The sequence below is a fragment of the Punctularia strigosozonata genome (assembly GCF_000264995.1).
Source record: "Punctularia strigosozonata HHB-11173 SS5 unplaced genomic scaffold PUNSTscaffold_9, whole genome shotgun sequence".
Lineage (NCBI taxonomy): Eukaryota > Fungi > Basidiomycota > Agaricomycetes > Corticiales > Punctulariaceae > Punctularia > Punctularia strigosozonata.
The window spans coordinates 563682-588887 of record NW_006767441.1 but is presented as its reverse complement, the minus strand read 5'-3'; the positions used below and the strand labels follow the sequence as shown (position 1 = coordinate 588887).

General features: G+C 57.5%; 7 protein-coding genes across 7 annotated transcripts; 3 read left to right on the top strand and 4 right to left on the bottom strand.

Annotated features, from left to right (window-relative positions):
• Positions 1 to 523: 523 nt before the first annotated feature.
• Positions 524 to 2945, bottom strand: PUNSTDRAFT_71482 (WD40 repeat-like protein; the record flags this gene model as incomplete). The annotated part of the gene is made up of 3 exons (XM_007385359.1): positions 524 to 1359; positions 1414 to 1591; positions 1644 to 2945. The coding sequence occupies 3 exons, from the start codon at positions 2943 to 2945 to the stop codon at positions 524 to 526; spliced, it is 2316 nt and encodes a 771-aa protein (XP_007385421.1).
• Positions 2946 to 7918: 4973 nt separating this feature from the next.
• PUNSTDRAFT_144675 (uncharacterized protein) lies at positions 7919 to 8994 on the bottom strand (the record flags this gene model as incomplete). Its single annotated transcript, XM_007385358.1, has 1 exon — positions 7919 to 8994. A coding segment is annotated over exon 1 (519 nt), but the record flags the coding sequence as incomplete, so codon positions are not given.
• A 211-nt stretch (positions 8995 to 9205) lies between these two features.
• Positions 9206 to 12768, top strand: PUNSTDRAFT_89209 (uncharacterized protein). Its single transcript, XM_007385357.1, has 8 exons — positions 9206 to 9732; positions 9810 to 10174; positions 10234 to 10339; positions 10402 to 10420; positions 10481 to 10559; positions 10657 to 11552; positions 11634 to 12087; positions 12170 to 12768. Exons 1-8 carry the CDS (start codon positions 9419 to 9421, stop codon positions 12448 to 12450), a joined length of 2514 nt encoding a protein of 837 aa, XP_007385419.1. The 5' UTR covers positions 9206 to 9418; the 3' UTR covers positions 12451 to 12768.
• A 518-nt stretch (positions 12769 to 13286) lies between these two features.
• On the bottom strand, positions 13287 to 14054 carry PUNSTDRAFT_45621 (uncharacterized protein; the record flags this gene model as incomplete). Its single annotated transcript, XM_007385356.1, has 2 exons — positions 13287 to 13949; positions 13983 to 14054. 2 exons carry the CDS (start codon positions 14052 to 14054, stop codon positions 13287 to 13289), a joined length of 735 nt encoding a protein of 244 aa, XP_007385418.1.
• A 2923-nt stretch (positions 14055 to 16977) lies between these two features.
• On the top strand, positions 16978 to 19627 carry PUNSTDRAFT_135813 (uncharacterized protein; the record flags this gene model as incomplete). The annotated part of the gene is made up of 9 exons (XM_007385355.1): positions 16978 to 17580; positions 17635 to 18228; positions 18296 to 18688; positions 18746 to 18811; positions 18869 to 18904; positions 18960 to 19034; positions 19095 to 19145; positions 19200 to 19307; positions 19367 to 19627. The coding sequence occupies 9 exons, from the start codon at positions 16978 to 16980 to the stop codon at positions 19625 to 19627; spliced, it is 2187 nt and encodes a 728-aa protein (XP_007385417.1).
• A 746-nt stretch (positions 19628 to 20373) lies between these two features.
• Positions 20374 to 22688, bottom strand: PUNSTDRAFT_71457 (uncharacterized protein; the record flags this gene model as incomplete). The annotated part of the gene is made up of 2 exons (XM_007385354.1): positions 20374 to 22415; positions 22475 to 22688. The coding sequence occupies 2 exons, from the start codon at positions 22686 to 22688 to the stop codon at positions 20374 to 20376; spliced, it is 2256 nt and encodes a 751-aa protein (XP_007385416.1).
• On the top strand, positions 22630 to 24787 carry PUNSTDRAFT_114612 (FAD/NAD(P)-binding domain-containing protein; the record flags this gene model as incomplete). Its single annotated transcript, XM_007385353.1, has 2 exons — positions 22630 to 22807; positions 23262 to 24787. 2 exons carry the CDS (start codon positions 22630 to 22632, stop codon positions 24785 to 24787), a joined length of 1704 nt encoding a protein of 567 aa, XP_007385415.1.
• Positions 24788 to 25206: the final 419 nt, after the last annotated feature.

The following is a 25206-nucleotide window of genomic DNA, read 5'->3' as shown; positions in this document are numbered from 1 at the left end:
CAAGCACAGGAGCAGCAGCAGCAGCATAGAAGCATCCTATGCCCGGAGCCAGCCGTTAAAGTTCCTCGGGGGCACTAACCTTGGTCCTTGTGAGTCTGACTTTGCATGCACACTCACGCGAGAATTTCCCGCAGAACAATTCATATCGAAGCGTTGCAGAACGCCTTGCCATGCTCATGCTGTTGCTGGGAGCTGCTTGGGATACGTGACCTCGGAAGACAACGCACCTGACAGAGGCGGCGGGGAATGGATTCTCTGTGAGGCATAGGCATGGGAACACTGCGAGTAGGGCCCACAGTCGATCGTAAAGCACGTTAGTGATCATGATATAGACGATATCATTCAGCTGGCACGCGGCCGATTTAGATAACAAGTACAGAAAACATCCAAGATACACAGTCAGGGCACCCCCACGTTAAGGACAGTATATACGAGCTCGACTCTGAAATGAATAGAGGGAAATGTCATCGCGAATACAATCGGAATTGACAGCGAACATAGCAATGTCACGAATACCCTAGGACTACCGTCTACGCACGGCAGCCGCTCTCGTCCTGGGTCGTGTCGGTGTTTGGTCGTTGTGAGGCAGCGGTGGGGCACTGGTAGATGAAGGCGGACGAGTTCTTGGACCCGTGGAAGGCTCCTTCCGCATTACGCGGCCACCGCGCGGGCTAGGAGATGACGTCGACCCTTCAGTGTCCATTGGCTCCCGAGCCTCTTCGTCATCTGAGTCCCCTTCGCCGGCGTCTCGTCCCAGTTCTTCGTCCACCTCCGGTTCTGAGGTTACGGCGGCGTCCATGTCCTGGTCCATGGCATCGGTATCGCCATGTTCATCTTCTTCCACGTCGGTGTCCTCGTCATAAAGGCCGCCGGCCGGCTCCCCCACCCAGTCATCGTCATCGTGTTCGTTGCCGAAGTCCCAAACGTCCAGCACAGTTTGATCGTTACGATTGCTCGCGGCAACGCACCAACGTCCCTCGAAGACGACTTGCCAGACTCCGATGATCCCTGTGAGCAAATCACGGATGGGGGTGCCATCCCGGATGTCCCACATTTTGAGGGTACCATCCGAGCCGCTGAGGACCTTGAATTCGTCATGCTGGAAGCATGTGATGGCTCCCGTGTGACCCGCTAACGTATGGCGCAGCTCGCCCGACTCGGGATCCCATATGCGTAGCGTTGAGTCGGCGGCGGCGGAAACGAGGTAGGAGGGAGAGAGTCCGAGAAGACCGACCAAAGAGGTATGTCCCGTTAAGGTGTGTTGGCATGTTCCGTTCTGCAAGTTCCAGATGCGGACAGTTCCATCCATGGACCCTGAGCACGCTTGATCACGGGTGGGGTCAAGAACCACGCTGTAAACTACAAGCGGACATGAGACTCGGAGGCTATTGTGGCGAGATAGATGACACTCACCCTTCTGACTATGACCCGCAAGAACCCAGGTGCATTTGCCGGTTATGATGTCCCATACCCGCACCATGCAATCGTAACTTCCTGACACGAGCGTCCGTCCTCGAGCTGCGAGGGCTCGCACAGCGTGCTCATGTCCTTCTAGATGTAGTTTGTGATACGGGTTGTCGTCGACCTCATCCTGATCAAATGACTTGTGAGCGCAGAGTCCATCAAGAAGATTGATCACTCACGTCCGCAGGATCTGCTTCTGCATCGTCTGCGCCGTAGCACCTATACTCAGGATCACCAGGCTTGGGCAAAGACCAAACTCTCAGAGAATGATCCCGACTACCAGTGACAATGAGGGGACGCTTGGGCCATTTCTCTCGGACTCCGCCTTCCATATCGATCATCTCGGGCTTCACAATGGCCAGGCAACGAACCGTGCTTGTATGACCGCCAAAGACATGCGTGCAGCGACCAGTGGATAGATCCCAAATGCGAACCGTGCGGTCAGTCGAACCACTGACGAGCGTATCCTTCGTTGCGGCCAACGCCCATACGCCGCCTTCATGTCCGTCCAATGACCGTATGAGTTCACCGGTGACGGGGGAGTAAACGTGGATGGAGTGATCATCTGACGCGGAGATTATTCGACCGTGCGAGAAGATCAGGCATGTCACCACGGAAACCCCATGTGCGGGGAAGGTTATGTGCTTAGGATTGTGGTTCTGGATCCAGCGGGTACGCGTCAAGTGGCGGGATTTGAACAGCATCTTGAAGGGATGAGGGAGTGGGAGAGAGTTGGGCGTGGGAAGCTGTTGGCGACGACGACGCGCCCAGATGGCCTGCGCAAACGCACGCTCGGAATCGCCTCCAAACCAGATCTTTGTACTCTGCAGGAGATCGCGCCACAGAACAGGATCCGAATCGATGATCGCACGCCAAGTCTTCGATACGCGCGAGGCGCGCGCTAGAGTGGAGAATGGAAGAAAACTAAGAATATGTGAGACGAGTTCCGGAGGTAATAACGTCAAGAAGTCCCGTGCCAACGTCGGAGTAAGCACGCCGTGGAGGGTCCGCAATACGGGGAGAGGTGAGTGTCGCAGGAGAGTAAGAAGGAAGTGAGACTGTAGGTTGGGCGGAAGTGCAGAAAAGTGCGATACGAGGGATGGAAGGGCGAGAAGCGTCGTGAGCGCTAGATCGGGCTGGACTGGAGGCTGCGACTGGGTCTGCGGTTGTGCCTGCGGTTGCGGTGACGACGCTCCGCTGGGAGGCGCAGACGGCCACACGTTCTGGGGCGACGGAGATCCACGAGGTGATGGCAGCGGGGAAGGCGGTGCGGCTCCGCTCACGGTCGATATGGGAGGTAACTGTGCGGCGCGTGCTTTCTTGCGCGGCGGTTGAGGACTATACGCGCCAAAATCTGTCGTGGCCTCCACGCCCTCCATCATGTTTTCTGCGGCGAAGGTTCGCTTTCGGCCAAATCGCTCGACGGCTTCTGCAAGGTCAACGACCTTGTCGGAGTCAGATACTTCATCGCGCCGCAGCATGCGCCAGTGGGCGCCGCCGACTTCCTCTTCCTCCTCGTTGACTGATTCGTCGTCATCGCCGCCATCGCGAAATGTGGCGCGCGTCCCGTTCGGAAACACGAGCGGAAAACGCCGCAGGGACTTCGGGAGTTCCGCGTTGAGTAGTGGGTATGTCTTTGGGTCCTTTGGCGATGAAGGTGGCGGCAAAGGCGGTAATGTTATAGGCGCGTAGGTGGTTGTTGTAGTCGTCGTAGTCACGACTGTTGTCGTATTTACGGAGGGCGCGAGATACAGAGAAGGTTTATGAGGCATCCCGGCGAGCCGTTGGACGTTGTGGGGATGTTGAGGGAGATGGAGGAGGGGAGGTTGCAAGTGGCAGCGGCGAGGGTGAACGGTGACGACCTCGGGGCACCAGCTCGACAGAGCACCCCGTGACCTGCTGGGTCACGCCCTTCAGCCGCGGGCCACGGCGGGCCACCCAGCTCGCCATTTCCGTCGTCCTGCAGACGACAGCCTTGTTTTTCTCTTGTGTTCTTTGTATTCTCCAGCGGGGCGTGTTGCGGGCGCTTTGACAAGGGCGGGATGTCTTCTGCTATCACGCATGTTCCGGTGCGAGCCATTACGCGATGGCCTATCGTAAACGTGGGGACCGCATGCCGACAACAGTCCCGACGCCTTGATCTACGATTGTGCAACCAAGGCAGCGCTGCTGGAGATGGAGCGCTTTTGATATCATTTTACTCGCCATTCTCAGAGATCTAAGCGATGTATCTCACTCATTCACGCAGTTATACCTGTTGGTGAAAAGGAGTACACGCGCAGCTGCCGCAACGCCAAGATCGCATGCTGCAGTAAGCAATTTGGACAGCTCTCACTACTCTCATCTCCTGGTGCCTGCGCTCGTGTGCACGTTCTCTGCGCAGGTTGCAGGCAAAGCACAGCATCCCGACCCTCACGTTCCTTTCCGGCGGAGAATGTCGTCGGCCTGCGACGCTGTGCGCCCCTCCATCTCCTTCCTTCCATTCACGATCGCGCCCCCTTGATTGCAATCGGCACGGAGGACCCGCAATCCTTGCCGTTTTCGGGCTTTACTCCGAGCAATGATGACCCATCGACATTCACACTCCCGTCACGATAGCGATTGAATTTGCAGAACACAAAAGACCGACCATACCACTTTCGTTGCCTGCTTGACACTCACCCCTTGGGACAAACGACGCTAAATCCCATGATGATGCGTGCCATAACCTGGCGGATGACTCTGCGGAATCCGTGCCTCTGGCGATACGGCATGGGAAATATCTCACAACACATCCCTGGGCCTTCGATCCCTCAATATTGGCCGGCACGACGGCGTCAATAGCACATAGAATCACGAGTCATTCGTGTTCCACAATCTCTATGGGGCCAGTACAGGAACGCTCCGACGAGTAATGCATTTTGCATCCGCCCTCATCGAACGTGGCAGGAAAGGCCCCGATCGGCGTGCCAGAAGCTTCCGAGGACGGGAGAAACGCTCGACGGAAGGTGGCTGCACAGCCCCCTATTCATTCAACTTAACGTATAGGCTACTTCATTCGGAGCTTCAAGCATCCACGTCTCTATACTTGCCGATGAAGGACGGCGTCGGTGCGACCACCCTCGGTCACGTTGCAACCGTGTTCAACGATAGCTCTCTTGAGGATGCATTGTCCCATCGTTCAGGGCATTGAAGAGGGCGTGGAATCTGCTCTCAACGTTCAACCCGCGGGGGCCGGACGGCAGAATCAGCACCGACGCTACGACCATTTCTGGCGGTGTCCACTTGAGCAGCGAGCAGAAAAAGCTGCCATATGCTGGTTCATTGACCGGTCTCGAACAATGCTACCGTGAGCATGCCGTTGATGCTGTGCAGCTGACCTGTGTACGCGAAGCTGCATCGTTGACCCGACTCTGTCGGATGGTGGGCGTGAAAGCGCTTTGCTCTCGGTCGCAACTGAAACGCCACTCCGGATCACATCTGCGGCTTCTCGAATTAGACTACCTCGCAGTTTTTCCTCGGCACGGGCGCAGCAGATCTGGAGGATTTTCTGCTAACCGCTAGATCGTTATTGTGGCGGCACCGGCGCAGATGCAGACTACAGCTCTCCAAGTGGGTTCCACCTTAACGCATATGGAACTGCCACGCGGAAAAACGTGGCGGCTTGATTAAACACGTTCACCCGTGCGTAGCAGCATACATCGCCTGGGCCTGTATCGGGTCCCAATTGAAACGCCCGCCGGGAGTTACGTCCCCTACAAGGCAAGGCCAGTTGGCCTGGTCACCCCGAGACCCGCCCCATAAAATTTCCGTGGCGCCGTCGCGACGACAGCTGAAGGGGCAGCGCTCGCGCACACGAAAGACACATTTCGCACGCGTCATTGAAAGCACGCTGCCATCGCGTTCGTTCGTTGCGACGAAAACATTGTTTCCAAGGTCCCGGACCGCCCGCAATCTGGAACGGGATCTGCGCCTGCGTCACTCCGCGCGCATCGCAGCCCCATCCGTACCCGGCGCAGTGGGGGGGGGAGGCGCACCCGCTACGGCGTTTCGGGTCTCACTCGGTTGCGTTGTCCTTGCCAAAGCGCCGGTTGATGACCTCGTCTGTGACGGTGCGGGAGGCGCATCCCAGCGATAAGGAAGGGCGTCTCAAGCCTGTCGACGTGCATTGATTAACGATGCTCAACGTGCCGCTATTGTGCCTTTTCTCCTGTCAATTAGCCGATCGAAGAAGCTTCCCCGGCGTCGGTGTTGGACAGGGCTCGCACTGCGCTGTGCCGTCCACACCGATTCGGCAATTGTGCGACTGCGCCCCACCCCGACTCGGTAGAGCCCACGTCTTGGGGTGGTGCAACGCGGTGTTTCATCAGCACCGTGGCACACATAGAGTTCAGACGTTCAAGCGTTCAGGCCGTCGGGCATTATCACCGTACCGTGAACGTGACTGCAAAAGGCATCATGCTGATGGCGATGGGCGATACGCTCGAGACTGAAGGATGAGAAAAGGCGAGCTGGCAGCAGTATAGCTCCCACTGGCTTCTCGATAACGATTAGATGAATCGCCGGGGGTGGGACATGAACGACGAAGCGCGAAGCACAGAATAAGATTGGGTAGGTAGAGTTTCGAGGTGGGTCGTACGCGCGCGATCCACATGCTAACGCTACATGGGCCGAGTTATTTTCGGCGGAGGAAACAGGATCCTCCTCGCTCACTCCATAGACGGACCAGCTTCGGACGAAAGACACGCCTGGGATCCGATTCTGCGTGCTCCCATGTCACGAGCGGCATCGCCATGGCACTGTCATCCCGTCGGGCCTCTGCGTATTGCTCACGATCATGAATTATCATTACGCAATTGGGGGAAAAACTCGGGCAGCGTTTCGGTTCGCACCGCGCGCGCCCCGCCTTCTCTCTTGGATCTGCTATCTCCCTGGCGTTCGGAGGGGACGACGCGGAAACTCGGCCCGCCCCATCCCTCAATCGGGGATCTTTGGGTTGCCACCGCCGCCTACAATGTCCCGACGTGATCGAATTCCCCCCCGCCGCCCTGCACTTTGGCCATTTTGCTCGCCCCTGCGGGTTGATGAAGAGACGACGGCGAGGCTTCCACCCACGCGTGGCGGTGTCCCTCCGACCGCCAACGATCCCACGGCCGACGCCATTTCCGAATTCGATGGGAGAGAACCATCAACGCGGAGGAGAGGCACGCACGCAACGATTGCAAACGTTTGTTTTCATGTCCCGATCGTGTCAGCCTCTTCGCGTCACAAGACCCTAGGTCTGCGGCGAAACGGACTCAGAGAGCCGTAATGTGATCACCGCGGTTCTCAGTGCGGGCGTTCTCTTGATACGTTTGTGTGGTCGATGGCTATTGAGGTGGACTGGTACCAGTCCGTCGGGACGGACGAGGGAGCGTCGGCGTTGGATTTCCACGTGCGCGTTCCCAGGCACCGACGAACGAGAGAATGAAGAAGCATGTCCCCCCGCCCCGGCGTCTTCCGGGATTTGATATTGGGTCTCCGGCGACGCGTTAATTGGCCGGGGGTACCTAGGTTGGTGGGACGGGAAGTGGGACTGCTGAGTATAGCGCGGTGGCTGACTTCACTTCATGACAAGGTAATGAGTAACGTTCGAGGCTAACGCTAGACTAATGGCCGTGGGTCGATGGCGTTTGCGAGCGCGAGCTCGATTACGATTTGGGGTATCCGGTCGGGCCTGTCGATAAGTGCGCGTCCCGCTCCCAAGGCCATCGGAGCGTGGTAAGCTCGCCGGGGGATTTATTTGATGGAGACGAGGTACAGAGAGACGACACGCGTCGTCGCAATCGCATCGTTAGATATCGTGTCGGTTCAAACGAGACTGAACGGGTAGCGGCCAATCGCGGGCTGGGGGGGGCAGACTTGAAACCTCGAGAGAACACGACGAAGAAAAAAAGAAGGACGCTCATCGTCCTACCGTGTGTGAGCTGCTCCGATGCGCGGTCCAATCCGGTGCGGCGGGAAGCGCCGGACGCGTGGCTCGAAAGGCCGGCGCGAGGCAGGCGAGCGGCGACAGAAGGCGGGAGGGCACCCAGTGGAGCGGCGAGAGGCTTGGCTTTGTGCACCCGATGTGTGAGCGCGGCGTAAGCAGCTGAGGAGTAGGGAGTGGGTACGGAGCGCACGTACTCGGCTCCGCTCACGAGACGAGGGCGGGCGGGGTTGGGTTATGTGTTGTGGGCCCCTCTCTATCTCTCTCGCGAGCCGAGGGGATTCGAGGCCCGAGTTTGTTACCCATTACATATGGTGCCAGTGGGTATCGCTGCGATATCGGTACCGCAGCTCGTCCCTGCGTTTTGCGTGGATTGTGTTGAACGCACGAGCGCGTTCGTCTCTCCTGCGCCCCTCTCTCTCTGTGTCTGCCCAAGACGGCGGTAAGGTTGGGCGGGGATCTGCGATACCATTTGTTTGGCAGGCCAGGAGAGCGGTATGCCGTCGGTCAGGGTCCCGGCGGAACGGCAATCGTGACGTGCGCGTCTGCGTCGAGGGGCTGGTAGCTGCCGTCGGGCGATGGATGCGAGATGCGATAAACGAGATGTGAAAGACGTTCGGGGTGGGTTGGCGCGTCTCGGTAGGAAGGAAGGGTCGGGTTCGGATTGGACGAGGGGCAAGTTGAGCTGAGCGTGGGCGTGGGCGAGCGGACGATAAGCCGAGCGCGCAGACGAATGGGGCGGCGTGCGAGCGGATGTTGGAAGGGGGGAAGGGTGAGAGCGGTGGCCGGATTGGGCGAGGGAAGAGGGGAGAGGGGAAGCGGAAGGTAGCCACGGGGCGCGTTGGTGATTACCGTCGCGCTGGGTCGCCGGACGAGGCAGCGGTAACGGGGCGTCTGCTCGCGGGTGTTTCCAGGTTTGCCCCTCCGCTGCAGATCGCGTCCACGGGAGTCGCCGGGGGTGTGGTCCATGCGTCTGGCTCGGCTGGAGGGGGGAGCTCGCGTCGTCTGGCTCGCTTCGTTTCGCCATTCGGGGGGGGGAAGAGGAGAGCGCGGAGCTTGGCGCCGTTGTCCGCCGGGGGGGGGGGGCGACGTTACGTTGCGCTCCGACTGGTTCTGCGGTTCTCTAGGCACGAAGACGATGTGCGTGCGTGCAGGTGGGGGAATCGAGCGCGGGTGAACTGTGCGGTTCGCGGCGGGCCCGAGCGCGCATTACGGGGTAATCGCGCTGCCCCGACCGGACTGGGGGAGCGCGTGCGAGGCTGGGCTCGTGTCTGCGTTGGGCGACTGGGAGCGCGCGTCGGACTGGGCCCGATAAGTCGCGTGTACTGGTGCCGACGCCGCGGGGACGGTGTGAAACGGTGCTGTACCCTGACTCAGTGACTGGACGCAGCAGCCGCGCTGGGCGGGCGACAACGGCAGGCGTATTTTCGCGTCGCCGATCGCACAGGCTGATAGGCTTTGGATGACGTACGCTTGATCCTTCCGCCGCGGGAAATCGCTGGTGCGAGTGCGAGCGGTGCAGCCCCGAACGCGGCTGAGACCCTTCTCACCGCCTGCGCCCCCGACGCGCCTATAAGGTCTGAGTGCGTGCCCGCCCATGTCCCGCCTGTATGCGCATATACTGACATGGCCACCCCGCCGCTCTACTACTCGCGCTACTACAGCTCGCCCTCCGAAGGCCCCTCGCCCCTCGCCCCGCTCTCCCCCATCGACCTCACCGACTCCATCCCCCTCGTCCACCCCACCCCCGTCGCCCACCGTCTCGCCCACCACAAAATGGCGCCCCAGCCGATGCCCCCGCCCTCGCCCCACGTGCCCCTCGACCCCGCCCTTGCCCTCTACCCGCCCTACTACCCGTACCAGCAGCAGCAGCAGCAGCAACACGTATCGCCCATCCACCACCACCACCACCACCATCCGCACCAGCAGGTCGTCGCCCTCGCCCCCGTCATCTCCTCGCCGTCATCCCACGGATCGGGCACCCCGCCGCTGGACCCCTCCAACTACATGGGTTCCTACGGCGCCTACAACGCCAACGGCAAGCGCACCGCCTCCCTCATCTCCGTCGGCCAGGACGACGACGACCGCACCAAGCGCCCGCGCCACGACGCCGAAGAGGACGACGCCGACGACGCCTCCGCCGTCGAGAAGCAGGACGAGCCCAAGCCGAAACCGACGCGCGGCTCCCGGGCCTGCACCGTCTGTCGCCGGCTCAAGATGAAGTGCGTCGGCGCCGAACACGGCCCGCCCTGCAAACGCTGCATCGCCGGCAACCACGAGTGTATCTTCGAAGAGTCCAACCGCGGCAAGCGCTCGACCAAGTGCGTGCCGCTGTTTCGTCCTTTTTTTTTTTTTTTTTCCTTCGCCCGATACCTGGCACTGAGACGATCGCCCCCAGGAAGCAAGAGCTGCTCGCGAGATCGCTCCGCAAGATGGAGCGCACGCTCGACACCGTGCTCAGATCCCTCGGCAACCCGAGCATCGCGTCCGGCATGGTCTCCCGATCGCCCTCGCCCTCGGGTCAGACCATCACCACCCAGGCTCTCCTGCGCACCCCGTCGCCGCCTCCTCCTCCAGAACAACAGCCCTCGCGGCCAGCAACCGTCCGTCCTGCGTCGCCCAAGCTGCACTCCCTCCCCGACAATTCGCTCAACCCGCTCGGCTTGCTCGCCGAAGCCAGCCTCGCCAACCGCCGAGCTCAGGCACCCGCTAACGCTGAAACCCGCAAGGTCGGCGTCGCCAGTGAATTTTACTTCAGGCCGGGTGCGCATATATCCTGCTTTACCGATGCCCCGATTATTTTGTTCTGACGGTCAGAACAGGCCCAATGACCATCCTGCCCCTCCGGCGCCTCTACATCGAGCGCCAGGTGCAGCCCGAAATGCTCAGCTTTACCTCGACGGAGGAAGTCGTCCAGCTCTTCGACATGTACGTTTCCTCTCCACTCCTCCTCCTCCGGAACCGAACACCCTGTCTCACTCTAAAAACAGTTATTTCGACCATATGAACGTGAGCGCCGCCCGCTCCCATGCTCCATGTGGGCGAGATCCTGACACGCTCTCACATTAGCTCCAATGCAACCTTCTCGACCGTGCCTTCCACACGCCCTCGCTCGTGTGCTCGCGATCGCCATTTTTGCTCACAACAAGTGCGTGTAATTTCCCCCGATCCCCAACTTTATCTTCCTTTCTTGCCGGGACTAATCTTGGGCCGTCCTCTTCCGCCCTTTTTCCCACCTCCCTTAGTTTGCGCCATCGCTAGCAAGTTCTACCCAGCGCGGCCCGAGTTACATCCTCGGCTCACGGACATGTCGCGAAAGCTCGCGTTCGACGTCCCGGCGCAAGGCTACAAGTCGGTCGAAATCGTGCAGGCCTACCTCCTTCTAGCGCTTTGGGGCTGCGGCCCTGTCGAGCGCTACGAGCAGGACCGCACCTGGCTCCTGCTCGGCATGGCCATCCGCATGGCGACGGACCTCAACCTGCACCGCAAGACGGCCGTCGTCTCCGCGCCGACGGCCGAAGGACGCGCTCGGGACCGGGAGGTTCACAATCGCGAGCGGACCTGGTACCTATGCTTTGCGCTCGACCGCAGCTTCTCCGCCCAGATGGGCAAGCCGCATAGCATCAAGGAGGATTTCATCATCCGCGACTCGGGCCATTGGTGCAACGCGCCGAACGCGATCCCCTCGGACGCCGGGCTCGCCGCCTACGTCCACCTGCAGCGCATCCTCTCCCGCAGCTTGGACCTACTCAGCTCCGGGACGACGACCGCCTCGGGGCTCCAGACGGACTGCGACTACTACCTCGTGATCAAGACGCTCGAGGCGCAGGTCCTCGGCTGGCATCAAGACTGGACGACGCGGCCCGTCGGCGGCGACGCCGGCGAGCTCCAGTTCCAGTACTGGCGCGTCATATCCGAGTTTTACACGAATTACGCGCTGCTCGTCATCAACTCGTTCGGGCTCCAGAACGCGCTCGAGCGCAGCCACATCGACCTCGGCTACTTTTTCGTGCGCTGCCACACGACCGCGAGCAAGTGCGCGACGATCGTGCGCGACGGGCTCGGCCCGCTCGGGTACCTCAAGTATTCCCCCGACTCGCACTTCGTGCAGTGTTCTTACGCCGTGCTGACTTTGCTCAAGGTGAGTCAACTGTCATACGTGTTGCCCCGCTTTTCTCACACGGTTTCGCGGCGTTTACTGATTTCGTGTCTCGATCTGCAGCTCATCCGGCCCGAGTTCCAGCCGTTTATGGAGCACGAGGAGAACACGATCGCGCTCGTGAAGGACGTCGCGGACGTGTTGGAGAGCATCGCCGCGGGGCCGATGCATACGCCGGCGCTGTACGCCACGTTGCTTCGCGCCCTGATCTCCACCAGGACCGAGAACGGTCCACGCCCGGCCCCGGACGCGCAGCAGCCGCAGGCGCAGCACCATCAGAACCAGCACGAGGCGGCGGGCCAGCCGACGCTGGTGGGCAACGTCGCGGGCGGGGAAGACCCGCACGATCTGTCGTCGATGCTCGCGCCGGACCAGTTCGAGAGCGAGATGGGGCCCGTGCAGGACATCTCGACGTTCCCGCCGACGATGGCGCCGTCGTTGCACTCACACGCGAACGACCTGCTCTCGATGGACACCATTCTCTCGAGCGGCTTCTGGGATAGCGTCATCGTGCCGGGTAAGCACACCCTTCCCGCATTCGGTTCTATACGCCGGGTTTTTTGTTTTGTTTTTACTTACTGCTGGAAACGCGCCGACAGGCTACTCCAACACGCTGGACAGCCTCAGCGGCGGCTTCGTGTACGGCGCGGGCGGGAGCGGTTTCATTACGCCGCGGCTCGGCTTCTCGCCCGCGGCGTCGGGCGCGCAGACGCCTGTGCACGCAACCTCCCCAACGTCGGCGCCCGTGCACGAGGGCCTGCATAACATCAACGCCGCCCTGGCCGCATCAACAGAGTCTAGAGGTGGCGAGGACGAGGCTGCTGCCGTGGCGGCGGCGGCGGCGGCGGCGCCCGAAGACGGCAAACCTACTCCGAGCTGAACAGCCATACGACTGTGGCCATACATCTCCCGTTTACCCCTCCTCTACTAGTTTATCGTGCTCCATGCTTTTAACGCGGTTTTGTTTCCCTATATGTTTATTGGGTTTTGTTTATGCTGCTGCAGACGACAGACAAACGCATGTACCGATAGCTGGCCGGTTCTTCTCATAGGGATATCCGAGTTCCGTTATACAAGACCTCCGTCATCGTCATTACACCTGTCCCCATTCACCCCCCCCCCCTACAACAACTTTAGCACACGCTGTATCTGGTATACGTATTAGGGTCCGCGCCATTTGTATATGTATATAACCTCGCGCACGATAGATCTATTCTATGAATACCTTCCATACTCTGCGCAGGAACGGGGTTTTAGCCGGCTTAGTTGCCGAGGGACGCGGATTTTTCCAGAATCTAAGCTTCGCTAGCGCGTTAAAATGTATTTGCAGGTGGTAAAAGTTCTTCGCAGAAGGCAAAGATATCCGCGGGGAGCCCCGCCAAAACATTCAGTGCCCACTCCACTCTGCAAATACACTCTGTTGTGTGCAAGGCGACTGTCGTTGCAAGAATAAACGAGCGTAGACACGTACGATGACGTCGAGCGCCAAGTCATCTGATGGTATGGCTCACGGTGCGACGAACGATATTTACCCCAATAATACACCTACTGCGCCGTTATTCGATATTCGTCTCAGCGCATGGCGTGAGTAAAACGCCGGGACCGTCTGGGGAAGCAAAAAAATGAAGTCATGCGCGCCCTCCCTACTTAATGCGGATTGGAACGTTCCTTAAAATGCGGGAGATTAAATTCTCGAGATCAGGGCCGGAGGGAAGGTTAAAATGTGCGAGGGGCGGAACGAACGACCTCTCTGTGTAGAATGCCGGCCCTCCGGCGTGCGGCGTGTCTGACGTGAAGCAAGTGGCTTCGAATTGTTGGCGATGGCAGCAGCGCGGTGGCGAGCTGTGGCGGGGAAGAAGAGTCGACATTCTCGGATACCAAACATAGCTCCGGCAGGTGAGGGAGCAGCGTCGAAGGCGAGTGACTGGCCTCGCTCGATGCGAAAATCACGCCCATCGCGGCCTGTTCCGAGGCCGCCAACGTACGGAGGTGGGGACGGTATGCTCTGGCACGCTGCGGGGAAGGGAGCGGACCAATGGTTGTTGGGCGTAGGCCGATGCGAGAGGTCACCGCGTCTTCGCGTCGTACGAACGTTTTCCCTCGCGGGGTTTCCACAGGCGCTTTCTGCGATGCTCGGGCACACATAGGCGTACTACGCCTCAATGCCGTTCTCACTACGCCTTCGCGATGCTGGCCCTCAAGCTCCGAGGAGTCATCGGCACACAATAGGTCCAGTGGAAAACGCGAGCGGCGTCTTGGGAGAGGCCTTACGTGGTTCGGTTCGGTAGAGCTGCGGACGGTCTTGTTGTCGACAGCGCTTCTCGTCGACAAATACCAACGCCAAGAATGCGTGAGTGGTAGGTTACGTTCTGCGCGGATCTAGACGAAGGAAGCAAAAAACAGGGTTCATACCGGCATTAGCCAAACAGAGGTGCTACCAAAGACAGGAAGGCCCACATCGCCACCCGTAATGAACGTGCACATCGTGTAGCGGCAAAGCGGTGGTCCAGTGAGAGCGAGATGGGGTAGAGGTCCCATTGCGGCCAGTCCAGGTCCGGTTAACAATCTTGTCCCCCAAGAACCTGCTTTACTAGGATCCAAAGACCGAAGGACGCGGCGCCGATTCTATCTCCCGACGTGCTCTAAATCTGCCAAGCTATGCCCTTGTACGGGCGCCAATCAGGCCGATAAAGAATCAGAAGGCTATGTTGATGCAGGGCAAGGGATATGATGCGAGGTTCCTCATCCAGGCAAGTACGAATGACCGTAAGCTCTTGGGCGCGACGGACCATGAACTAATGAGGGGATGAGCGCTGATGGCGCGCGCCGATATAGTACGCCGGCGTGGTGCTGGGTGGTGGCGGAACAGCTTTTTCTTATGCACTGATGATGGTTTGTCGTTTTTGGCACTACGCTTTGCATTTGTAGTTGTTGATATACAGCGAGCGCATCTTGCGCAGGTGCAAGCCAGCCAGCGTTCAATTCACAGATGGTGTTTGGTATGATGACAGTGCATCTGCGGATTGATCAGCTTTGTGACCACGTATAAAACCATACATACCGGCGTTTCCTGATCTTGTGGACTTCTGGAAAGCCCCCTCCATACCCATTGTTATCACTGCATCTTCAACTGATCCATTATGCGCTCTTCGATCTTCATCTTCTTTGCACTGAGTGCTCAAGGTATGGAGTATTGTCGGTGTGCACGGCTCGATCGTCGATAATTATGCTCCTGTTAGTGGTTTTTGCCAGCCCATTAAGCCCGTCCGTAACAAAAAGCGAGCTCGGTGTTGACAAGGACGGGCGGACAACTTTCAAGGTAGTGGAGATCACCACAGTCACGAATGCCGGCTTGCAGACCATCGACGGTGCGTAATTGCAACGTTCCTAGAACAGCGCGGCGTAAACTAAGAGATGGTGGCAGGGACGGTAGTGGAGGCTTCCGACTTCGTCAGCGCAACCTTGGATGACAATGCTATAGGGCTTCACGAAGATGTAGCTTGCTCAATATCAGGAACTGTCGAAGGCTGCAGGGCGACTATCGCGGTTGGGGAGACGACAGTGGCTACTGCTTTCACTACCAACGTACCTTCGGGTTCGGTATTCTTCGAGAGTTCGCCGACGCAGACGTCCGTCTCGTCCAGTACATCGTCGCGCGTTTCCTCGGGTATTCTGTGTATCCTTGGTATAGTATCTGCCGCTACGATAGTAGGCTGGTAGAGCAGTGCGACGGATGGCCTTGACCGCGACCTAATATATGATAGCACGGTTGAGCCGTATGAGGCATCGGAGATGACAACGCTGTTATTGGGATGGAAATACTTGAGGCTAATCTCCCAGGCTCTGCTTGAGGTGATATTCCCACACCTCCAGGCTGGACGAGTTAGTGATCGCATCAGAGTGTTGAATTAAAACTAAGTATGTGGAAACTGATATCTACTCTGATCGTGGGAACAGGTACACATGTTCCACGCCGAAGTCGAATTTAAAGCAAATCGCATAGGACATATAATACGTAGCTGTAGCATAGTACCCAGAAGTCCGTATGTTAATAGTCAGTGATAAAGTACAGAGTAAAGTTTCTCTTTTTCTTCTGTTACTCTTTTTTGATTTTTTGGCATTAGTCTCCCCTCCGTCGTCGTGCCTACTCTTAATGAACGTGCAGCGTTGGTATATCCTCTCTTGGCATCACACAGACCACTGTACAAATATGGCCTTACCCTACAGATAACATATGTAGCCAATATAATGACAGTCAAGAACTTCATCTGACAGTGGAGTGTTTGTAGCTGCTGGAGGCCAACCGTGGGCAGCGTCACCATCAGGAAAACCTGGATTTGCTAAAAGCCTCCTAAAATGTACTAAAGCGTGCTCATTTAGTAGCTTTACAGGGTTTCGGTACCCAATAAGCGACTCTTTCGATAGTCCGATTTTTCCTGATGACCGGCCCATCGCGCATCGAAGGACACTGACGGCTGAAGGAGGCAGCCTATGAATTCAATAGGTGTCAGGAGTCCCGAATACGGATATCATATTGGTTGAGCAGCTGAACGTGAAGTGAGGTATATTGGGCGGATCGCGGCCACTTCCTGTCTGAAATAATATCAATCAAATCCGCTTGACCGTGCTGCTTGCGTAGCTGAGCGATCCCAGCATTGTTCGTAATAAGCGGGCATGCGGATCAGAAAAGCTCGCATATGGGCGGTGAGTTCCATCTCCGTCCTAACTACGAGGGAAAGGTCGCCATCAAAGGTCTGACCACCCCTCACATCGGTGAATGCTGTATTGCTAGCCCAGTGAGTACATCGACCGCAAGCACAAGCAGCAGCATATCGAAGAAGGCTATCCATCCACGAGCGCCACGGACGCTTCTTCAACCTGCCTGTGCATCATGGGACCGCGAGCGCTGTGATATCGATGTTTGCTTGGGCTCCACCGCGAGGGAATACGTATAGCACATAGGACATGGGCGCATCACGATGCGAGTCATTTGCATTGAGGATGCTTGCTGAGAGAAGCATCTTGCGACTATCGTAATTGCGATCAATGCTCCTGATTGGAGGAGGGCAATGACCGTGACCAAGTAGTAACGAGCTTGAAGCAGTCGAAGAGCACTGGTGAGTATGATATTCAATTTCCATCGAAGCCCCTATCTTTGTCCGACGCGTTGGGTATCCGGCGCGCTTCGCCTCCAACGCGTACCAGCCTTTGTTCTCATCTACCTTCCTGCTGTACTCGCATCCTTCGCCCACCTACCCACCATCACGTTCATTGCGAGAGGGCTCGTAACCAACGCTGCGCAGCTTAGGTCGAGACCATCGCCCTCGGCCTGGTCCAAGAAGTGACGTGAACGACCGCAAGCCACGATACGGGCCAAGGCAGTCCATATTCATCAAAGCTTTCCGACATGGACGGCGGGCCATCCTCGGGTCGAGCACGACGATCAGCTGCACAGAAGGCGTCTGCCAAGGTTGCGGCGCAAATATCCTCGTCCGAGTCGGGATCAGAGGACAACAAGGATTCTTACGGATCCGCGCCTCGATTGAAGAGAGCTAAACGGAGGCCACCACGGAAGAAAGTGGCCAATGGCAGACCTAAACCTGGTCCTAGCAAGGTCAAACGGACTGACACGACAATCAAGAGAGGAGTAATGCGCGATCCACGAAGTCAGTCCGACAGTGAGACAGATGTCGAGTCGCCGTTGACCGACATCGCGTCTCTCGACGGCTCACTGACCGACGCGGCCCTGAAAGCGACACCCAGGCCGTTGAAACGCTTAAGGACGCGTGATTCCATCACTCCTCCCCCTTCGTCGCTTGCCCCACCATCGCGAACATCTTCCATAACCTCTTTCGCATCCTTCACCGGCCCCTCAAGACCAGCAACATTTGCGAACCAATGGTCCACACCATCACTTGGCACGCTGGTCTGGGCGCTGGTTGATAGACACGGAAGCAGCTTGAGTGCGGAGGAAGCATCGCGTCGTGGCGGATACTGGTGGCCTGCGAAGGTAAGCCTACCCATGGTTGCAATGACGCAGACGAACCGATGGATACCATGCCAGGTTTCCGGAGCCTCACCCTTCCGCGTCAAGTTACTCGAACCGATCGGACCAAACACTCTCGAGGAAACTGCAGTGCCGGCACCGTCGGCTTCCAACATCTTGTCCATGAAACTCCTAGACTCGATCCGATTCACGGCGTCGAATTACCAGGTTCGCTCACGCAATGACTCTGGCCCTGGCGCTGGAAAATCCCAAATCGATATGGATGAAGCCGACCTCGACTGTCGCTTCCATGCCGCATTGGAGGCCATGAAAGAGGAGGATGAGCTGCCCAGCGATATTCACGGGGTGATGAGTCATCGGTCCTCTGCCACCATATGGAGCCCGAAGAAGGTGAAGATTGATCGCTATACTCCCGAGGAGCTATGGGAGCCTCCTGAGGCCGATATCGACCTTGACATACCTGGCGAACTGGTACTCGCTCGAACAAATCGCCGCGTCCCCTTCTACCCCGCACGCCTAAAAGAGTATCTTCCACCTCGAACGAAGGACGAGGAACCGCGCTATGTCGTGGAATTCATGGACATGACAAGTGATACAATTCCACGGAAATTTTTCTTCACCCAGTTGGAAGATGGTTTCGAAACATGCAAGGTTAGCTCAGTTGGTGACTCTCAGGATGCTGCACAGCTGAACCGCTCCATGCTTGTCTCGTATGCAGCTCGGCGACTTTGACAGTGCAGTGAAAGCCGTGGAACACCAGCAGGATAATTTTGACTGGTACGATGTTCTAAAGTCATCCTCGGGATCCCGATCTCCCAGTCCAGAAGTAATACTTCCTATGACGGCTCCGTTCGAGGATCTGCCTATTCGCCGGCAGTTAGCGTATCTCAAACCGGTGCTTTGTGCGGTGTTGGACGGCAAATACACTCCCGCGCTCGAGTACCATGAAAGCTTCATGAAAGGCGGCAAGGCCAGGGCGGCCTTGAACGCAATTGACCGCGTCGTCAAGTTGGGTGTCCTGGATGAGCAAACACAGCAAGAGCTCACACACTGGATTTACCGCCTGGTGATGAGTAGCCGGGACCAGGATGACGCTGGCGTGGACCAGACGGTACCGTGTCTTTCTTCCCTACTTTCTGGGTTATTCGAATCGCTGAAATTGGCCTAGCCTGATTCCGGAACACATCAACCGCCACTGGGAACGAGCAACCTGGACGATAACGCTGACACTTCCGTGCGTTCTCACCAACGAACCCCTTCGATGCTTTCTGATGACCATCTCTGCACACAGCCTGCCCCTCTGAGTTCCGTACCAGAAGTATCCCAGGTAGCACGCTGTCTCGTCCATCTCTCGTTCGACATTCTCTCATGAACTAACATAGATCCTATCTCGGCAGGACAAGGCGGGGACCGACCACTCGACACATGCTTCCGAGTCCGCGTGCATTCCTGCTCCGGTAAACGTTAAAATCCCCTTTTGTTCGTCTCACTCCGACTAACGTCAAATCACGTCATAGCAGACGTCGGGCAATGGCGAACTTCCCCGATCTTCGACCCTGAGATTCGAGGTGGGGATCACTTGATTCATGAAACTTCGGGCGTTCAGCTGACTTTAATAACAGGAGGCAGAAGAAACCCCCAGCCCTACGGAAGCTGGCGATCCGTGTCCGACTTCGTATCAGCGTGGTACACAAAGCTTTCATTCACTGAACGAACGAGAGAAATTGGATGTAAGTCTCGTTCATCTAAGTAGACGAATGGTGTTGGGCTGAATGAGAGAACTTGACAGTATTGTTCAAGCGTTCTCATGAGGGAAGCCGTATACCAGCTGCTGCTCTGGCGAAAAGGCGCGCGTACCTGCCCGGAACTACAAAGCGACGAAAAGGAGCGCGAGCTCCGCCAAGCGGCGGAGGAGGAAGCTAACAAATCTGATTGGGTCCACGACGTGATGCGCATACGGCGGATGAGGGAGGCGATGGTTACGTCGTCTACTCGGGTACAGTCGCGTCAGATGACTGGTCCTGGCGGCACTCGCTCACGTCCGAAATGACGATCCGAATGTGGGTTCTGAACGTGGATATTGCAACGTTTACGCACATAATGTATCGCTTCCATAGGTCCTATGCTCGTGTATTGGTACACATTACTGTTCCCAGCGTTCTGGCAACTAATAGCGGTCGTACCCAACGGCACGCAGCGAGCATGCGGTCCGCAGATGGGAGAAGCTGCGATCTACCATATTGGAGTAGTATGATGAACCTTGTTATCGAGGGCTAGATAACATCGGTGATCTGATCTGACCATTTACACGACCGCCGAGCGCAGGGTGTCAAGTACGGTTCGGCGCCAGCGCGCGCATCGTCGATTTCCGTACCTGAGGACACCACCCAGGAAGCGGAGCACGCTTCTCACTCGTCGGACTCCTCCTCGGTTCCCCTCGAAGGTCTTCTCTGGTCCCACGACCATGTCCCGGTTTGGTCGTGACCTTCGCAACCACATGCAGCACGGATGATGCAGTCATATGTACGCCCCGAGGAAGCCGATAGAAGGTCCCCATGGGGCCCAACCCTGCAGCCGATACGAGGCATCGCGCGAGCTCTCATCCTAGACCCTCGACACCTGTAGATGTCCCATGGGAGTATGACTCGGAGCTATCCCGTCTTGTAACGCCGCTAGCGGAACGACAGGAAGGGCAGCTGGGAGTCTTGGTGCCTGTTCCCGCCCTTTGCGCATCGGCATCGACCGTCGTACTACGTGCAGAGGCGGGGTTCCGTTCAAGTACCCTCGGCTGGTGTTTCATCGCGTGGGCGTGAGCGCACCATTCGATCGTGCGCCGGCTCTGGTCGGCATCAAGGTGCTCAGACTAATCTGGGAGGAGTTGCGGGAGCTCGCGAAGGAGAGCGCGTCCTTGCCGTGCATGTTTGGGGAAGACGGCGTCATTGGGCGCGGCACGGGCTGCTGTGGAGTGATCCCCGCAGGTCCCAGGGCATTGAGCACCATGGGCATGGAATGGGATCTAATCGGCGACATTCGGACAGGCGACGCATTGGGCGGCCGAGCGCCTAGCTTCTGCATACCCACCGTCAGATGGGACGGCCTCCGCAACGAGGGGAAAAGGAAGTGATGGAACCGACGCCACAAAGCCCGTGCCGATGACTTGACAGACGGAGACGGCGGACGCGAGACCGATGGCGAGCCATTGAGTCCTCGGCCTTCTTCCATTCCGTATGCCTCAGCGTAGTAATCGCGTTTACGCCGGAAGCGCCGTACGGCTCTGCGGATCCGGTGCCTCAACCGTACGATTAGGGCAAGCATCACGCTAATCATCACTACGTAAAAAAAGAAGGCGATGAACGAGAAACCCAGTGATTGTCGAGTCAGCACGGTGGGCAGATGATCTGATATCGAGTCTTCAATTGCGTCGAAGTCCAGGAAGGGTCGAATGGGCCGTATGGGAGAGTGCTCAGAGTCGGCGAGGTCATCCAAGGGATCCACCAGCGGCTTGACGTCGCTCGAAATAGGCGGCACCTCCTTGCTTGCCTCCAGCACCATCTTCCCCAAGGTCCAACTAATAGCCACGTCACCGACTTTGTCCACGGATTGGAACATCGGTCTCCCCAACCCCTTGGTCTGCGCATGCTGCTCTACGTCCTTGTGATCGCCGCCCGAGGTGACGTTGCCACCAGCATCCACTATACGAGGCATGCCGATGCCATCGTGGAGGACATTGGCCACCCATGCGGCCTTGAAGCACTGCATCTGGAGGCGCTGCAGATTGACGCTCTCATCCCACTGGCCCATCTGGATCGACTGTCCGTCGTGCGCCTTGCGATCCTGACCGCGAGACCGTTGTGCCTCGTGTTCCTTCACGATGGCCTGCCAGTCGTGAGCACAGAACTCGGAGGCGGCGCGTTCGTACTGGACGAAGTCGTAGGCCCCGCCAAGATTGAAGACATGCTCTGATGAGTACCAGTATTCCGACACGCCAATGAAATGCGAGACAGAGAAATCTATCGGTGGGACGTGAACACCGTTGAAGAGGCACGGGGAGTCAGGACATGGGGCAGCCTTATTAAGCAAAGGTAGCGCCTTTTCGAGGCATTGTTCGAAGGAGCCGGTGCCGACCAGTGTATGAGGTCTATTGACGTGAGCATCGGAAACAGGGTCAACGTGAACAGGCGTTTCAGTAAGCTGTAGGTCCTTGGGTAAGCATGGGTCCTCGATCAGCTCCCCTTCTGTAGAAGAGCCATGAGGCGAGCCCGGGGGACGTTTTGCTTCATATTCGTCAATGGCTTTGGCGACGTAGCGTTCACGAGCCTGGTTGGTACCGTAGCCGAGCCATGTCGTCACAAAAACTTCGTGGTGGATATCTCTTCCGCCTAGCAAGCGCAGCCTAACCGGTATGAGGTTCTTCGTCTGGGCACGTTCCGCTGGACTGGGCTCGAAAGCGATTTGCGTAGAGGCGCCGCCCATATCAAGGAAACCGTATGTCGTTGGTTTATCATCGGAGGCAGTAAAACCGTCCATGAGGTAGTTGACCGCGATCCAACCGAAGAGTCCCTCTTCCTCTCCCGTGATGATGCGCACACTAGACCCGCATGGCCCAACGTCCGAAGGATCGTCGATTCGGAAATTAGAATGAAACTTCAAAAACGTGCAGGTTTCCTTCAGTACGCCAACTTGCTGCTCTTGAGTAAGCAGCCGCATCCCCGCAGTCGCGAGCAGGAAAAGGGGTGTTTCGGCGTGCAATGAGGGCGGAATTTGGAACTGGGCATGCTCGAGCAGCGGCCTCAAGTATTCACCGACTTCTTCAGGGTGGTCTCCGAAAGTTGATATTCCTGAACATAACACGCGTTTGAGCTCGATTGCTGTCATGGAGGCCAACTGTAGTATTCACCAGGTTCCACCTTGCGCACCCAAGAGTCCCCATCCTTCGCGCCCTTCTCCACCTGCGGTAGCTGGAACGCAACCGCATCCCCGTGTTCCAGCCTAACCGTTCGAGGGTCTCTCCAGCTGTATATTTGAAGTCGAGATCCAGATGAACCAGCATCAATGACGACCCCAAAGCGGCGTGAAGTAAGCCATGGGTCGCCAGCAGTGGGAGGCGGCATAGTCTACTCCAGCCCCAATTCAACGCGTCTTCTACCGGCCTCGAGGCTCAGAGGCTGTTCAGTGAGAGGGCGTAACGGCGTCGACGACAAGCACGACGACGAGCAATCGCTGCCGGCGAGTGAGTGGAACGTTCCACGTGGCACTTTTGTCACAGCCACATGCCACGTGAGCGACGCGTCCAGACATCCTCCAGCTGAGTTAGGTTTGCAGTCTTACCTAGTATCTTAACCGTCTACTCCATTGGGAACAAAACCGCCATGCTAGCGCCGTGACAGCAGATAAACTGGCTTATAAATCCCTACCGTCCCTCGCAGATTTGTCATCTTGGTCTTCCTGAGCGAATTCATAGCGAATCTGATGGCGCCATCTTGCTACCTTCTGGAGTCATTCAGAGTGCTACCTTCCGACTCATCCTGTTTTGTAAGATGGGGCCTCCTTAACGGCTTAAGGCTGCGCTCAGCAGCGCTCGCCGTCATCTGCTGCTATGTTGCACTCTGTTCTTGCTCGAACCGTGCTCTGTATTCTAGCGCTCTCCGCGGCATCCTTCAAGCCAGGACACGCGGCGCACGTAGCATGGCAACAGCAACCGCTCGCCCCTCTGGCCCCAAAATCCATAGCCGTCGTAGGAACAGGGAGTGCAGGGCTCGCGGCTGTCAAGGCCATCCTCGACTTGCCGCTTGACATACGCACCGGCTGGGAAATCGTGGCGTACGAGCGAACGCGCGATGTAGGCGGAGTGTGGCTGCAGGAGCCGAACGGACCTCCTTCACCTCCCGAGCTGCCCGACACCCCGCTTTACCCTCGTCTGCACACGAACACTCCCGTTCCGGACATGACGTATCCCGGCTTTCCGTATCCGCCGCTCACACCGCTCTTTCCTCCGCACGAGTACGTGCAGAGGTATCATGCGGCCTATGCAGACGCCCATGGCGTGCGTGAGCACATACGGTTCAATCATACCGTCATCGCCGCGGATTGGATAGGTACGGCCGACGCTGGGCACTGGGATCTCACCGTTCGCGACGAGAACGAGGGTGCGCTCAAGCGCAGTCGCGTCGACCATCTAATCGTAGCTACCGGCCACAACCACTATCCTCGTGTGCCTCAGTGGAACGGCACTTCGGAGTGGTTAGCCCACACCCCGTGTGGGAAACCATCGCGAAGCATCATTCACTCGATTTACTACCGCGAGCCTGAAAAATACGCGGGACGCTCCGTTCTCGTCGTAGGTGGAGGCGCCAGCGGAAGGGACGCTGCCGGCCAGATAGTGCTCTACGCGAACCATGTTTACCAATCACTCAAACCGGGTCAAGTTCCTACTGCTGAGGGAATCACCCTCCTACCAGTCATCTCCCACTTTACGGAAGATGAAATCGTCTTCGTGGACGGCACGTCCATTTCGTCTATCGATAGCGTCATCCTTGCAACGGGCTATGAGATCCATATACCATTCCTGAGTTCACCGCATTCATCCACCCTCCTGGAAATCCCTCCTCCGACACGCGAGAACGCGACTGACGAAACACCCGCATATGGCGAGGCTGGTTTGACTGTGAACACTCGCTACATCCGGCCTTTATACGAGGAAATATTCAGTCTCTCCCCTGACCATCCACCAACGGCGTTGGCCTTTGTCGGCCTTCCCGTTCCTATTGCGAATTGTCCTTCTGACTTCGCCCAGTCGCTTCTCATATCGCATGCCATTGCCGATTCCTCCGTCTTACCATCTCGAGAAACCATGCTTCGTGCGCTTGAGAAACATGAAGAGCGTATTCGCGCCGTTGGCATCAATCCTTACTGGCAAGGACACCGTTTCGTCGATCTGATTGAAGACGGTCAGGACTATCAGGACCGTCTTGTTGAATACCTCAAAGCGAAGGGAAAGTTGGAGCAAGACGGAACGCCGTACGTGGAGAAGTGGAGGAGGTGGATACGGGAAGAGGGTGTTGATATTCGGGCTGCATGGAGCAAGGTTGAGGAGCTCGGAGAACAAGATACGTGGCTCAAGGGAGTAAGGACCGAGGACGAGTGGGTAGACCTGCTGAAGAGGTTGGTAGACTGGTACAGCGAGGAGAACTCCGATGAGCGTGTTACATAAGTATTTGAATAGTCGCCATCCGCTTATTGGAAACATGCTGGCCAACCTACTACATAGTATGAGGACCAGAGCAGAATGTACAGCGCTGAAACGAACATCGTCTCGGAAACTAATCCCACCTAAAGACTGCGCTGCAAGAACTCTGCCGCTCGTTCGTATGCGTTGTCACAATCTACAAACGCCGTCATATCACTTGCGGAGAGGAATGCATGCTCAGCACCTGGAACAACGATGAGCTCTGCCTTCACTCCTGCTCTCTCGAGCACGTCCACCGTGTGTCGACATACTCCCAACGTCATCACACTATCGGCATCTCCGTGTATGAAAAGGGTGGGAGGGAGTTTGTTGGCGTTCAGTAGTGGGAACAGCACCCATTCCTTCTCTTCCAGGTACGAGGCGCGCTCCTCGGCAGGGCGTGT

Excerpts from the sequence above, each read along its gene's own strand:
- PUNSTDRAFT_89209 (XM_007385357.1), top strand. The coding sequence starts at position 9,419 with ATGGGTTCCTACGGCGCCTACAACGCCAACGGCAAGCGCACCGCCTCC. Across the intron at positions 9,733-9,809 it reads CGCGGCAAGCGCTCGACCAA|GAAGCAAGAGCTGCTCGCGA; the intron begins GTGCGTGCCGCT and ends GATCGCCCCCAG. Across the intron at positions 12,088-12,169 it reads GGATAGCGTCATCGTGCCGG|GCTACTCCAACACGCTGGAC; the intron begins GTAAGCACACCC and ends ACGCGCCGACAG.